Here is a 14,689-nt window from a genome sequence, read left to right as displayed (position 1 = left end):
CCCCAATTTAACATTAAAACCCTAATAATTTTTCAATTTCAATTATACATACAATTCAACCTATATACATGTCTATATTCACTCTCAAGCATCATTCAGCAAGTTTAATCATTCAAAATCATCTAAACCTAGCTCTCCTCAAGGCTACCAGAAATTAGAAGGAGTGTAGACTTATCATTTCTCTTAAATTTCAAGAGAATTCAACTCACCTCATGAAGCTCATCAACTTTAAAGAAGGAAAGGTGGGGGTTCTTTGCACTTACCTCATATGTGTGACCCTTGTTGCCCTTGACAACTCCACTGTTTCCTCTCCTAATGGCTGCCTAAGGATTGTTCTTGATGTGAGGATAAACTTTCATGAAGGGACTTGTTGGATTTATGGCATGAAATGGGAGAAATTAAGCTTTGCATGAAAGTTGGCTATGGAAGTTTGGAGAGAGAGATTTGAATTCGGCAATGGGTTTCAAAGGTTGAAGAAGGTGACTTGGTTAGTGGAAATTATGTCAACTTAATGAGTTTAAATAATCCATAGTGCTCCACTAACATAATTAACATTTAAATAATCTAAATTTTTAATTATTCCACATTTTACCCTTAATTCCTCTTAATTACTCCACACATTTGACTTCAATTTTTTTTTTTGCATTATTAAATTTTTAACACTAGTAATTTTTCATGGACATTTAAGTCAAAAGTCAACTCGGGGTATCAATTGACCAAAATGCCCTTATTTGGTTTGTATTTCGAAATTTTTAGTGTTACCGATTAAATCCTTGACCCATCGATTTCTAAATTTTCGTTTTTATTTATATTGACTTACTAATTTTTCTTTGACATTTTTCAAGTGTAATATTATTTATTTTTAATGGACATTTAGGTCAAAAGACAACTCGGGATGTCAAATGACCACAATGCCCCTGTTCGGGTTGCATTCCCGATTTTTCGGTAGCACCGGGTTTTATCCGTTTTTCGATTTCTCACTTTTCTTTGCACTAATTAATTAATTTTTTTTTGATATTTCTAATGATATTTATACTTCAATAAATATTTATTTGAGTCCTAAAAATATTTTCCAGGGTTCCCCGCAGTCTAGGGCTACTCAACGGTCCACGCCGTGACTTCCCAGTGCGGTCACCTATCGCTAGGGTTCTCGGCTCGCTTAACTTGGTTACCTTTCTTTGCTATTATTTTTCCTTTGTTTTTCTTGTATTTTCTTTTCTTGTATTTCATTATTTTATGTCTCCTCACTCATAACGAAGTGTAGTTCTAGGCATCCTAGCTGTCGGGACAACACTGGTCACCGGAACAGTAGAACGCACTACCAAACTTAGGGGTGTTACAATAGACCTAAATTAATTTAGAGGAGAGTAGTACAACATGTAAAAGTTGAGTTGAGTTGAGTTAAGTTAAGTTGTAGAAGTTAAATAGAAATACAATTAAATATTTTAAATTTTTATAAATTTTAAATTAATTTAAATAATAAATAAAAAAATTAAACTTAGATCCGGGCATTTTATATTGTAGATAATTTGTTAATAATTTATAATAAAGGCAAGTACGAACAACAATAAGATAAAATTAAAATTATTAATGGCAAAGACAATAATACGAACAATAAGCCTTTTTCATTAAAAAAAAAAACAATGAGTTTAAAAAAAAAACAAAAAAAAGCCGACGAGCAATGAGCCCATTAGTCCTTTACCAAATCCCAATTCCCTTTACACTTCCCGGCTCATGCTCGCACAAGCTCCGACGAAGGCGATTGTCGCGCATTGAATTACCGGCAGTTTACTTCCCAATTTGGGTTTTTGAATTTGATTCTCCTTCCTCTGTCCTTCGAGCTATAGTAGCACAGGTGACATACACAATACGAAAAACCCATTTTCCTTTTTCACCCAGTTCTCATCCCCCAAGCTCCGGCGAAGACAACGGTCAGAAATTGATTCTCCGGCTATTTAAGGTGCTACTTCTTTTGTTTCTTTTTTCCTTTGGAAAGTATAAAGGGGCTATTACGAATCGGCTCTTCCTCTATTATCTTAGAGAGATTAGCACTAGGACATTCTCACCCATAGGCCGATTAGCCGGAATTAGTGAAGAAATAGTATTACAAAGATTTTATTTTATTTTTTCGTATATAATCAGAAGATGACTCCTTTTATCCCTCGAATCAATTTTTTATTCGTTTTGATTTTGCAGTATTTTTTTATGATCATGATTTGTCGAGGCATGAGTAATAGATGAGTTACTTGCTGTGATTGATGTTTGAGGCATCAAAATTGATGGTTTTTCCCTTTGTAATTTTCATGCACTGTTGGATCTTGGAATCTAATCGTATAAGAATAGTAAAGGGCCTCTAAATTCTAGTAGTGTGAGCTTTGGATTAGTAGTTAGGGTTATGATTTGAGGCTAAATATATATGGGTGATTGGCTGGTGATTGTTGGGAGCAAAATGAAACTTAGAGGGTGAGGCAATGGTTACTTTGGAGAAATGCAGTTTATGTAACTACTATTGTCTTTAACCCAAAACAAAAAGGATCTGAGACAGAGAGACTTGGAAAAACCCTATGCCAATCATTACTTCATGAGATATCAACCATATATTTGAAAGTTAACCGTTTCCTCAAAAAAAAAAAAAAAAAGTTTTTCATAGGCAAAGAATTTATTTTCTGCAAGACAAATATGGAGCCTAAGTATAATCTGCAAACATCACTTTTCACTTTAAGCTTCCATATTTTTAAAGTCATAGGCTATAACTCATAGCATCCTCTTGTGAAGGTGTCTCACTCTCACCTTTGATATGGTATTTCATAAGCATTATTCCTGGAGATAGAACTCCATGATGTAAGGCTGGCTTCTAGCAGAATTTCGTAGCTTCTTTATAATCCAATCTATATTACATACGCATAAACAGAATTAAATGGAATGAATGCCAAAATGTTAAATGCATTTGAGGTTTGAGAAAAGAAATATTATCAAAAGATGATATTGCAAGCAATAGCATAGTTCGTAATTTTTTTTATTAGCTTAGTTGGTTATATTAATAGCTCCAAAAACTCCTTTAATATTATTTGAGCATGAAAAAGTGTAGTGATAGCATCAAAGTAGCAAATGGAAATTATGTCACTTGTTGAGCCATCTATATATCTATATGACACTTTCAGCACATGAAATATCCTATCTAATATGACATCTTATTAAATGAGATTGCTTTTTCAACTTGTTAATATAGTGCAATTTTTTTTTTAATATCCCCTCCTTTGTTTGTTTACTCCAAAGAATTTTATGTTTGAATTTCAAAATTTATTTGGGTAGATTTAGTGAACTGCTCAAGCCATAGTCCCTGCCACTAGGAGAATAAGGGGGAATTGGGAGGAAGGGAGAATCCTTTGCCCTAAGAAATAAGTAGCTTCAACTTCAAATTTTCTTGCTTTTTTTATTTGAAAAAAATATTGAATATTTTTATTTTAATTGTAAATTTGATAAATTTTGCTTCGATTATGTGTTCAAATCTGCCTTTTTTCTTACATCTATAAAGGGAGGAAGATGGAACCCGAGGTTATAAAAGCAGAGCTTGTGTTGCCAACACATTTGAGCTTCAAGAGGATGCAAATGTATGAGAAGTACCCAAAAGGCCAAGCAAGAGGTCGCCATTGGAAACATCTCAAGCAGATTCTTCAGGCTGAGAATTTCCAAAACTACCCTCCTGATGAACCTAATTGTAATCTTAGTAAAACCGATCCAATCCAATTCTTTTTCTTTTTTAGTTCTTTACTTTTTACACAAGGTCATAATTTTTAAGATTTTAAGCATATGAAAACTAGGGAAAAAATGCTTTAACATCTAAGCCTTTGATAGTTTTCTTCTCTATTTTCTTCATTGGTATTTGGTATTGAGTTCAATTTCTGCTTTAATTTGGTTTTTTTTTTTTAATCTATACACTGCAGATGTTAATATTGAATCCCCACCCTCAATGCATCCATGCAAGAGAATCTGTGATTTAACTGGATTTGAGGTATGTGGATGTGTCTATTGAGGAGCTGTATTGGAAGTCAGATTCATTCTAGGATTATATCTGGCGCGTTAATGAATGATAGAACCAATCTTTTTTTTTTCATTGGTTTTGACATTTTCCGTGGGTGAATTAAGTTGAGCCACTGATGGGAATTCAATGATTATCATTCAAATTTAGAAAAATTCATGAGTGAGTTCAAACTATTTTTCTAGTCTGCTCGGCTTGGGGATGAACTATTGTTGTGTTCCACTATCAACTTTTGGGTTATGGTGGTCAATTAGTATATTATTGGTCTGTTGATGATTATTCTACATATTTTAATGTGCTTTCTTTTTTACTTAATTGACAATGGCATTTTTTTTTTTTTTTTTTTTTATGTTGCCATGGTGACTCATTTTTGGTTTGAGGTTCAATAACTGGGATAGGGAAAGGAATTGAAGGCTTGAAATGTATGACATGATTTAACTTCCAAATCCTTCAAGGAGACATTGATGTCGATTTTAATGTTGACCTAGGGCATCCTACAGCTCATTGTTCACTTTCTCATATTTGAAGGATTCAAGACAAAAAATAGATTCAGGTCCTGAGTCAGGATGAGCTTTAGTCGTTGTAGATTGAGCTTGGTAGTTGGTAACTGAGCTTGTGTTCATCTTGTGTAGTTACATGAAATTGAAAGTAATCAGCCTAGTTCTAACTCTTCTTGGTTTTTTAGTGCCATGAAAATAGACACATTATTGGTGCTATGAGGAGCTAGAGCTAGTCTAGTTTTGGATGCTATATGAATCAGTGTGTGATTGTTGAACTTTTTATTTGCTTGTGAAACCTCTTTCTTAATTTTCTTTTTCATCTTTTTCAGATTGTCATTATATTATTATTTTGCAGGCACCATACTTTGATCCAAGAACCAACCTACGATATGCCAGTGCCGATGTCTTCAAGCTTGTAAGATCACTTCCAAATGAGTATGTGCAGAGGTATCTGGCACTGAGAAATGCAGCAGTTGTTCTGAAATGAAAGTATTTGCAGGAAACAACGGTGACTAGTACCCCATCAAGAGAGTAAGATCCTTCTCTGTTTGTCTGTAATTTGTGTAATGGATGGAAGATGAACAGGATGATTTATTGTAGCTCATGATTAGTTAGTTCAGAATTTGTTAGATCGTTCAGTTTTGTCAACAATAAATCTGCTCATATTCATGCAAATTTCAATATACAATCACAAATAGCAAACCAATGAAAATTGTTTGTTTCTAGCACAAGTTATAAGCCAAACAAAATTGCTTGAGCTTCCGCAATATCAACAAGCAATCCTTCGTTAATTGTTTGTTTCTAGCACAAGTTATAAGCCAAACAAAATTGCTTGAGCTTCCGCAATATCAACAAGCAATCCTTCGTTTTTACTCTGCATTTGATCTCAACATTGCTCTATTTTAAGTTTCAAGCCCTTCCCATGAAGCTGTTGTTAAGAATGGCAAAAAAGATCCATTAAGTTAATCTCTAACTAGTTTGAAATTCAGACTTACTGTTATTGTTGCACTTCTCATGAAGCTGCTGCCAAGAATCTTGACAATAGTGAGCTGATAATCATTAGCAAGGAGAGTTTTAAAGATATATTTGCTAAGTGAATTTTTTTTTTTTGGAAGTAAAAGGTTTGTTTAGAATAAATCATTTTTAAGAGAAGAATTCAATTAAATTTGCACACAATTATTCTTGATTTTTATTTCTTTAAAAATGAAAATTTTTTTAAGTTAAAAGGAGTTAAATCCTTTTATTTCAAATATAAGAAGTGATTAAAAAAATTAATTAAATTGAATTTTTATAAAATTTTAGATTTCGAACTGGGGGAAAGTGTAAAGTGCAAGGTGAATATTTTTATTTTGAGATTAATCTTTTATTTTATGTTTGGAATGAAATAATTCAATTTTTTTTAATTTAAAACATTTTTTATTTTAAAAGAAATAAAATTTATATATAATTTTGTGATAATTATTTTTAATATCAAAAGAATTCTTTTTTTTATAAATGATTTATTTCAAATAAACTATTAATTAATTGGTTATGGATAATTTCAAGCTTGTACTTTTTTTTTCTTTTCCTTTTGGTTCTTTGTCAACCCTTGATCTTATCTAATCTTTAGAATGATGACTGATCTGAAGGGTTTGAATTCTTGAAGTTTGGAATCCAAGAATTTTATCCTCAAAATGTGAAATATAAAGGTTTTAATTTCTAAAGCTGTGGAATTTGAGAAGGGTTTAGCTTTAGGAAATCCGATTGATTGTCAGGGAAAATAAAAATAACCAAAAAATAAATATTAAGAATGATAAGCAACAAAAAAGAATATATCAAAAATACTAAACAAAAAATAAATATAATTGATTGGCAAAGGGTCATTACGATTAGCGCACTATTCATACAAGCTACTGGACTCATTTGTTAGACCTAAATTTAAAATTAATTATATTAAAATAAATAAGATAAATAAATAAAAATATATTAATGGTATAAGGTGGCCAAGGGTATGTTTACGTATCTTTTTAGGGTAGAGCAATGAAAGCCCACAGAGTCATCTTACTTCTATTGTAATCTTCAACTTATCTTAATTTATATTTATTGTGCCATATTATGGAGTCATTATTGATATTTTGGATGACATTCTTCTGTTGCCTATTCTCGGCCTTGCTTCAATCATCCACACAAGCTTGTGCCTGCAAGGTGTCTAAGTCTAAACAAAGTATAGTGTCATTAAGCATTTCTCTCATGTGCTAAATACTTGTTCAATTGCAACGGTTGAAATAAGCACCACCAGAACTTCCTTTGAAATTTGGATAAAATATTATATGTTTTGTGTGTTTCTTTCTATCAAGTGGAGATTGGTCCAATAACTTATATTGGATAAATCCATATAGAAAGAGCATCTAATAATTTCCCTTTCTTGTAATTATTATCTTAAATTTATATACTTTGGGCTATGATAGCTATAGTAATAAAGGGTAGTGGATATCCATAAAATATAAGTAGTCATCTATTAAGCCCTTTATTTTATCTCAATTACTTTTCAGGTGTTGATTCTTCTCAATAATGTGTCTTTGTAGTATAGTTTTAAATGCTATAATAGTGTTATGAGATATTAGAGTTCAAAAAGACAGCTCACAAGTATAGACACGTAGTGCTAGACCCAAATTGCGAATTTGAAAGCTCACAACCATTGGCTATTTTTAAATATTTTGATGAAAAAAATTAAAGAAAATTTGATAAAATTAGTAAATGTCAAATACAATTTTTTTCCTTTTGGTGAAAAATTGCAAGGTCAACAATTCAAAATTCATTTAGTCCTTAATATAAAAGGATTCATTATAGTACTTTGAAAATATCACTATTTTTTATTTTATTAGAAGGAAAAATGATTGGATTAAATTGATGGGTTAAATTGAAATCTAAGGTTTCAATTTACTTTGATATTTAGAGCGATCATTTACAAGGGAATTAATTGCCATTAGGTTACTGATGATTTTATTATGAAGAAAAAGGTTATTATGTTTCAAAATTTTTAATGGTAGATACACTGCACAAAATAATGCATGATTAATTAAAAATATTTTAAATGAATATTCTCTTGCATATAGTATTTTTGCTATTGGTTTTACTAATACTGCATCCATTATTGCATTAAAAAATATTTGTCAACTAATTTTTGGTGATAGATATTTTCATATTAAATTTGTTGTTATGATTAAATGTGATAAAAGAGTAGGGACCTTTTTGTGTAGAAAATAATATGAGACCAAGAATTCTAAGGACGTTTCCACAAACTGAAATCCCACCCAAAAAATGTTAAATCAAACTTATTCACCTGTGAATATTTTAATTTCATTTTTTTAGTATAGATTTTCATCCTTTTTATATGATGCAAATCACTGGAATACTTGTAAAAAAATGTGATTTACAAGTTTTAATGATGCAACTGAATTTCTTTTCACATGTGTATATGAACCAACCTCATGTACTTTTAATTGAATGTGTTAATGTTGTTTTTGCTTTAAAAGAACATGCTAAAAATTATAATATTAAGGATTGCATTTAAATAATGAAAGATAAATGACTAAGTTATTTGTAATATATACTTATAGTGTTTTTTGTTGCTGCATTTTTTGGCGAAAAGATTAAATTAGTTGGCGTTTGTGATTTATTGATTGATTATTATCATAGTTATTAAATGCGTGCCTCAGGCTCCAGGCTCACAAGGCTCTAGTCCTAGCGCCTCTACAGGAGAAAGGCGGGCAATATTCATCAGGCCCTCGCCTTATGCGCCTAGGCGTGTGTCTTGTTCCAGGCGCAAGGCTAGAAAGGCGTGCCTTTTTTATTTCTATATTCAGCAAGTACTTCCATTGACAAAAAGTACTACCACCCAACTCGAAATTTATTGATTTAGAAGTTTTCAAAATTAGTATCGTTGGTGATAACTAGTAACCAAAATCTCTTCAAACTAACGTACTCAGGATTACAAACCTCTCATATTTTCATTATCAACACTACCACTCATTATCTTTTTCAAAAAAAAAAAAAAGTTAATACTCCTTTAGTTCTTAAAGGTAAGGGAAATGATGAAAAAATTGATTTTGAAGATGAATATTAAGAGGATGAAGCTGCAGAAAAAGATGAAGAAAATATAGTTATTTTACAATAACTTTAGTTACAAAAGATTAAAAGACTATAAGTTTTAATAATTTAGTATTTGAATGCTTATTGGTTATTATTATTTTTAGTTTTATGTTATTTGAAGTTTGATGTAATATTTATATTTATTTTACTTTTTTTTTTCTTACGCCTCATCTTGCTCAGGCGTGCGCCTTCGCCTTGCGCCTTGCGCCTAGGCTCCAGGACCCCTTGGCACCTTAGTGCGCCTTGAACCTTTAATAACTATAATTATTATGCTACTACTGAAGTAAAATTTAATGCACTACAATGTAAAGCAAAATGTTTTAGGTATATATGAGTCTCCTTTGATAGTTTAAGCATTTATTGGAGTTTGAGGTTTTTTTACGGCATTAATTACAAGTGAATAAGGAGGATTATCACATTCTAAGAGAGGTTCACAGTGTTTAATATTACGATAAATAAGAGAATGAGATATGAGTACTTCAATCAAAATTGATTTATATTTATCGACTAATTTTGAATTTAGTGACAATATTGATTTATCCTTCCATAAGTAATTAGTGAAAACAATACTTAACTTAACTCAACTAAACCTTTATCCCAAAAATTTAGGGTCGGCTATATGGATTCGCTTTCTCCACTTTGAATGATTTTGGGTTAAATCCTCAGAAATGTGTAATGCTTGTAGGTCATGCTGTACTACTCTACTCCAAGTCAATTTAGGTTTACCCCTTTTTTTTTCTTTCTATCCTCTAACCTAATATGCTCTACTTGTCTAACTGGAGCCTCCGCATGTCTACGCTTCACATGACCAAACCACCTCAATCTCCCTTCTCTCAACTTATCTTCAATTGGCACCACTCCTACATTTTCTCTAATACTCTCATTACGGACTTTATCTAGTCTAGTATGGCCACTCATCCACCTTAACATTCTCATCTCTGCAACTCTTATCTTAGATGCATACAACTCCTTCAGTGCTCAACACTCACTACCATATAACATAGTCAATCATATGGTTGTATGGTAAAATTTTCATTTCAATTTATTGGGAATCTTACGATCACATAAAACTCCCGTAGCACGTCTCCACTTCAACCATCCGACTTTAATCCTATGACTAACATCCTCCTCACATTCTCCATCTACTTGAAGGACTGAGCCTAGATATTTAAAGTGATTACTTTGGGACAGTATCACTCCATTAAAACTAACTCCTTCCCTATCACCAGTTTGGCCTTCACTAAACTTGCAATGCATGTATTCTGTTTTCGTTCTACTTAACTTAAAACCCTTTGACTCTAGAGTACTTCTCCAAAGTTCTAGCTTTCTATTGGCTCCTTCTCGTGCCTCATCTATCAAAACAATATCATCCGCAAACATCATGCACCAAGGAATACTCTCTTGTATATGTTTCGTCAGGTCATCTAAAACTAATGTAAAAAGGTAAGGGCTTATGGCTGATCCTTGGTGTAATCCAATTGAGATCGGAAAATCTCTTGTATCCCCTCCCACTGTGCGCACAATAATAGTTGCTCCTTCATACATATCTTTCAATACTTGTATGTACCTAATAAATACCCTCTTTTGTTCTAACACATTCCATAAGATAACTAAAAAATTATTGATAGTTTCAGTATCAACCATATTGGTTGAACAAGCATTTAGTCTAATATTTTCATATTAGATTAACAATGTTCTAATATGATTCTCGAATCTTTATAAGCACAAACTTATTTCTAGATTATTACACAAGAGCTGATAATGATTAACAAGAAAATGTAATGATTATCATTGATAAGGACTTCACAAATCAAAGCATTGGCATATTTGAGAGCAAAAACAATTGATGTTGTGCAATTATTTTTAAAGTAAGGGAACAATGAGGTTTTTGATTTTTGTACCCTAAGAGAATATGTGGACAGTTTAATTATTAAATCCCTCTCTTTTCTTCTTCAAGTTGTAAAATTATATATTTATTGTTTACCTTAATTTGTTACAATATTAGTTATGTTTAACGTTATCTTATTTTATCCATATGTATAATTTTATTTTTCTTCAATTACTATTGTAACTCTTTATAACAAATTTATATGTCAACAAAATTCTTGTTCATTTTTATTTGTGTAAAATTTATTTTTTTTAATTTATTATTTTTTATTTGAATTAAAAATTTAATCATTCACAAATAAATTAATGAATTATTTAATTATTTAAATCTAATAATGTTTCAAATATTAACATATAAAATTGAGGTTAATATTGCTTTTATTTAGATGTAGTGATTGAATGATAGGTCGGTAAAACTCTTCTCTCTCTTCTTTGATAGAGAGAGGTTTTTCTCTATTTTTTTCTCTTTTTTGTTTTAGGGTTCAGCCCTTGCCCCTTGCTGCTTAGTCGGTCTCCGTTGCCCTTCTAGGTAGGGGGGGCCTCCCTTCCCCTGACCTGGCCGTGATTTTCCTCCCCACTCCTGGTGTTAGGTTGTAGATATGGGTTTTGGTTGGTTATTCAGCAACTGGGTGATAGAGTGGGGGGCTTTTTGAGCTACTTGTGATGGTTTTTTCTTGTTTTGCTTGCTGGTTGTGTTTGTGTAGGTATATGGCAGATCAAGTAACACATATCTCTTTTGGCTATGATAGCTATAGTAATAATGGGTAGTGGATATCCGTAAAATATAAGTAGTCATCTATTAAGTCCCTTTATTTTGTCTCAATTATTTTTCAGGTGGTGACTCTTCTCAATAAGGTGTCTTTGTAGTGTAGTTTCAAATGCTATAATAGTGTTATGGGAGATTAGAGTTCAAAAAGACTGCTCACAAGTATAGATACGCAGTACTAGACTCAAATTGCGAATTTGAAAGCTCACAACCATTGGCTATTTTTAAATATTTTGACAAAAAAATTAAAGAAAAATTGATAAAATTAGTAAATGTCAAACAATTTTTTTTGTTCTTTTGGTGAAAAATTACAAGGTCAACAATTCAAAATTCATTTAGTCCTTAATATAAAAGGATTATTACTTTGAAAATATCACTAATTTTTTATTTTATTAGAAGGAAAAATGATTGGATTAAATTGTTTGGTTAACTTGAAATCTAAGGTTTCAATTTATTTCGATATTTAGAGTGATCATTGACAAGTTAATTTTATATGAGAATTACTTGCCATTAAGTTAATGATGATTTATGAAAAAAAGGTTATTATATTTCAAAATATTTAATGGTAGACACACTGCACAAAATAATGCATAATTAACTAAAAATATTTTAAATGAATATTCTTTTGCATATAGTATTTTTTGCTATTGGTTTTACTAATACTGCATCCATTACTGTATTAAAAAATATTTGTCAACTAATTTTTGGTGATAGATATTTTCATATTAAATTTGTTGTTACGATTAAATGTGATAAAAGAGTAGGGACCTTTTTGCGTAGAAAATAATATGAGACCAAGAATTCTAAGGACGTTTCCACAAACTGAAATCCCACCCAAAAAATGTTAAATCAAACTTATTCACTTGTGAATATTTTAATTTCATTTTTTTTAATGTAGATTTTCATCCTTTTCATATGATGCAAATCACTGGAATACTTGTAAAAAAAAAATGTGATTTACAAGTTTTAATGATGCAACTGAATTTCTTTTCACATGTGTATATGAACCAACCTCATATACTTTTAATTGAATGTGTTAATGTTGTTTTTACTTTAAAAGAACATGCTAAAAATTCTAATATTAAGGATTGCATTGAAATAATGAAAGATAAATGACTAAGTTATTTGTAATGTATACTTACAGTGTTTCTTGTTGCTGCATTTTGTGACCTTAAGATTAAATTAGTTAGCGTTTGTGATTTATTAATTGATTATTATGCCACTATTGAAGTAAAATTTAATGCACTACAATGTAAAGCAAAATGTTTTAGGTATATATGAGTCTCCTTTGATAGTTTAATCATTTATTGGAGTTTGAGGTTCTTTTATGGCATTAATTACAAGTGAATAAGGATTATTACATTTTAAGAGAGGTTCACAATGTTTGATACAACGATAAATAAGAGAATGAGATATGAGTACGTCAACCAAAATTGATTTATATTTATCGACTAATTTTGAATTTAGTGACAATATTGATTTATTCTTCTATAAGTAATTAGTGAAGACAATAAGAATCAAAATTTTCAATTTTATTAAAGATAACTAAAAAATTATTGATAGTTTCAATATCAACCATATCGGTTGAACAAGCATTTAGTGTTGATATTTTCATAGTAGATGAACAATGTTCTAATATGACTCTCGAATCTTTATAAGCACAAACTTATTTTTAGATTATTACGCAAGAGCTGATAATGATCAACAAGAAAATGTAATTGTTATCACTGATAAGGACTTCACAAATCAATGCATTGGCACATTTGAGAGCAGAAACAATTCATGTTGTGCAATTATTTTTAAGGTAAGGGAACAATGAGGTTTTTAATTTTTGTACCCTAAGAGAATATGTGGACAATTTAATTATTAAATCCCTTTCTTCTCTTTTCAAGTTGTAAAATTATATATTTATTTTTTACCTTAGTTTGTCACAATATTACTTATGTTTAGCGTTATCTTATTTTATCCATATGTATAATTTTATTTTTCTTCAATTACTATTGCAACTCTTTATAACAAATTTAAATGTCAACAAAATTCTTGTTCATTTTTATTTGTGTAAAATTTATTTTTTTTAATTTATTATTTTTTATTTGAATTAAAATTTAATCATTCACAAATAAATTAATGAATTATTTAATTATTTAAATCTAATAATGTTTCAAATATTAACATATAAAATTGAGGTCAATATTGCTTTTGTTTGGATATAGTGATTGAATGACAGGTCGGTAAAACTCTTTTCTCTCTTCTTTGATAGAGAGAGGTTTTTCTTTATTTTTTTCTCCTTTTCCTTTTAGGGTTCAGCCCTTGCCCCTTGCCGCTTAGTCGGTCTCCGCTGCCCTTCTAGGTAGGGGGGGCTTCCCTTCCCCTGACCCGGCCATGATTTTCCTCCCCACTCCCGGTGTTAGGTTGTAAATATGGGTTTTGGTTGGTTCTTCAGCAGCTGGGTGATAAAGTGGAGGGTTTTTTGAGCTACTTGTGTTGGTTTTTTCTTGTTTTACTTGCTAGTTGTGTTTGTGTAGGCATATGGCAGATCAAGCAACACATATCTCTTTTGGCTATGATGGCATGAGGAGGTATTGTTGACATCTCTTTGGGTTCTTCTAGTCTTATAAGGCGTGAATGGGTCACTGAGGGCTCCATCACCTTCTTCCTTCATCGAGTTTATGTTGCTTTAGAGATCCTTCTTCCCTTGGCCTAGGGTACCACTTGATTCCTAGATCCTTGATGCGCCAGGCGAAGTCAAATGGTTGAGACTATCCTTGATCTTCAGTTGGGTATTTAAGCGATGAATGGTGACAATAGTGGGGATATCTGCTGCTTCTTCATCAATATGGAGTATAAATGACATCTCCGGTGACCGATCAGTCAAGCTTGATTATCGGTGCAACAATGGCTACTTCTTTCTCTCAGGTCTGAGTGTTGTTTCTCAGGTCTAGGTTTCGAATTATATACTTAATATAGATTAGGGTTTATTTATATGAGTCGAGCCTTTTGTTGATGGCTTAACTTTGTTTTGAACTTTAATCATGTATTGGGCCTTTAACTTTTTTAAGCAATGAAAATTCTAAAGCAATGAAAATTCTATCTTATCTTTCGAAAAAAAAAAATCAACGTATTATTATATTTAAAAAAAAGTGAGGCAAATTAGAATCTGACTAGCATTAGGATAAACCGTATTGAATTGAAATTTAATTGGAATCATAGCCGTTAAAAAGTTACCTCAAAACCGCATTAAAATAAGACCATAATCGTTAACGAATCAGAACTAGTTTGATTGGAAAAATCCGATTTGTTTCCAAGCTGAACCTCTGAAGATGGCTGAACCACCTGTTCTAGCTTGGAATCGAACCATGGCCAAAT

The 14,689-nt window shown here is 31.2% G+C and overlaps 1 protein-coding gene across 3 annotated transcripts; it reads left to right on the top strand.

Annotated features, from left to right (window-relative positions):
- The first annotated feature begins 1,631 nt into the window (after positions 1-1,631).
- On the top strand, positions 1,632-5,214 carry LOC110666273 (protein EIN6 ENHANCER). Of its 3 annotated transcripts, XM_058148601.1 has the most exons (5): positions 1,637-1,960; positions 2,197-2,267; positions 3,536-3,718; positions 3,945-4,012; positions 4,895-5,214. In XM_058148601.1, exons 3-5 carry the CDS (start codon positions 3,544-3,546, stop codon positions 5,024-5,026), a joined length of 375 nt encoding a protein of 124 aa, XP_058004584.1. In that variant the 5' UTR covers positions 1,637-1,960; positions 2,197-2,267; positions 3,536-3,543; the 3' UTR covers positions 5,027-5,214. The 3 variants fall into 3 exon arrangements, with proteins under 3 accessions (XP_021682393.2, XP_058004584.1, XP_058004583.1); XM_058148600.1 differs by lacking the exon at positions 2,197-2,267 and having other exon boundaries at positions 1,641-1,960; XM_021826701.2 differs by lacking the exons at positions 2,197-2,267; positions 3,536-3,718; positions 3,945-4,012 and having other exon boundaries at positions 1,632-1,960.
- Positions 5,215-14,689: the final 9,475 nt, after the last annotated feature.

The sequence above is a fragment of the Hevea brasiliensis genome, chromosome 6 (assembly GCF_030052815.1).
Source record: "Hevea brasiliensis isolate MT/VB/25A 57/8 chromosome 6, ASM3005281v1, whole genome shotgun sequence".
NCBI lineage: Eukaryota > Viridiplantae > Streptophyta > Magnoliopsida > Malpighiales > Euphorbiaceae > Hevea > Hevea brasiliensis.
Note: the sequence above shows the minus strand (reverse complement) of the source record. Positions and strands in the feature narration are given on the sequence as shown.

Coding starts and splice junctions, on each gene's coding strand:
- LOC110666273 (XM_021826701.2), top strand. CDS start 1,682: ATGAGCCCATTAGTCCTTTACCAAATCCCAATTCCCTTTACACTTCCC. Junction 1,961..4,894: donor TGATTCTCCGGCTATTTAAG/GTGCTACTTCTT, acceptor ATTATTTTGCAG/GCACCATACTTTGATCCAAG.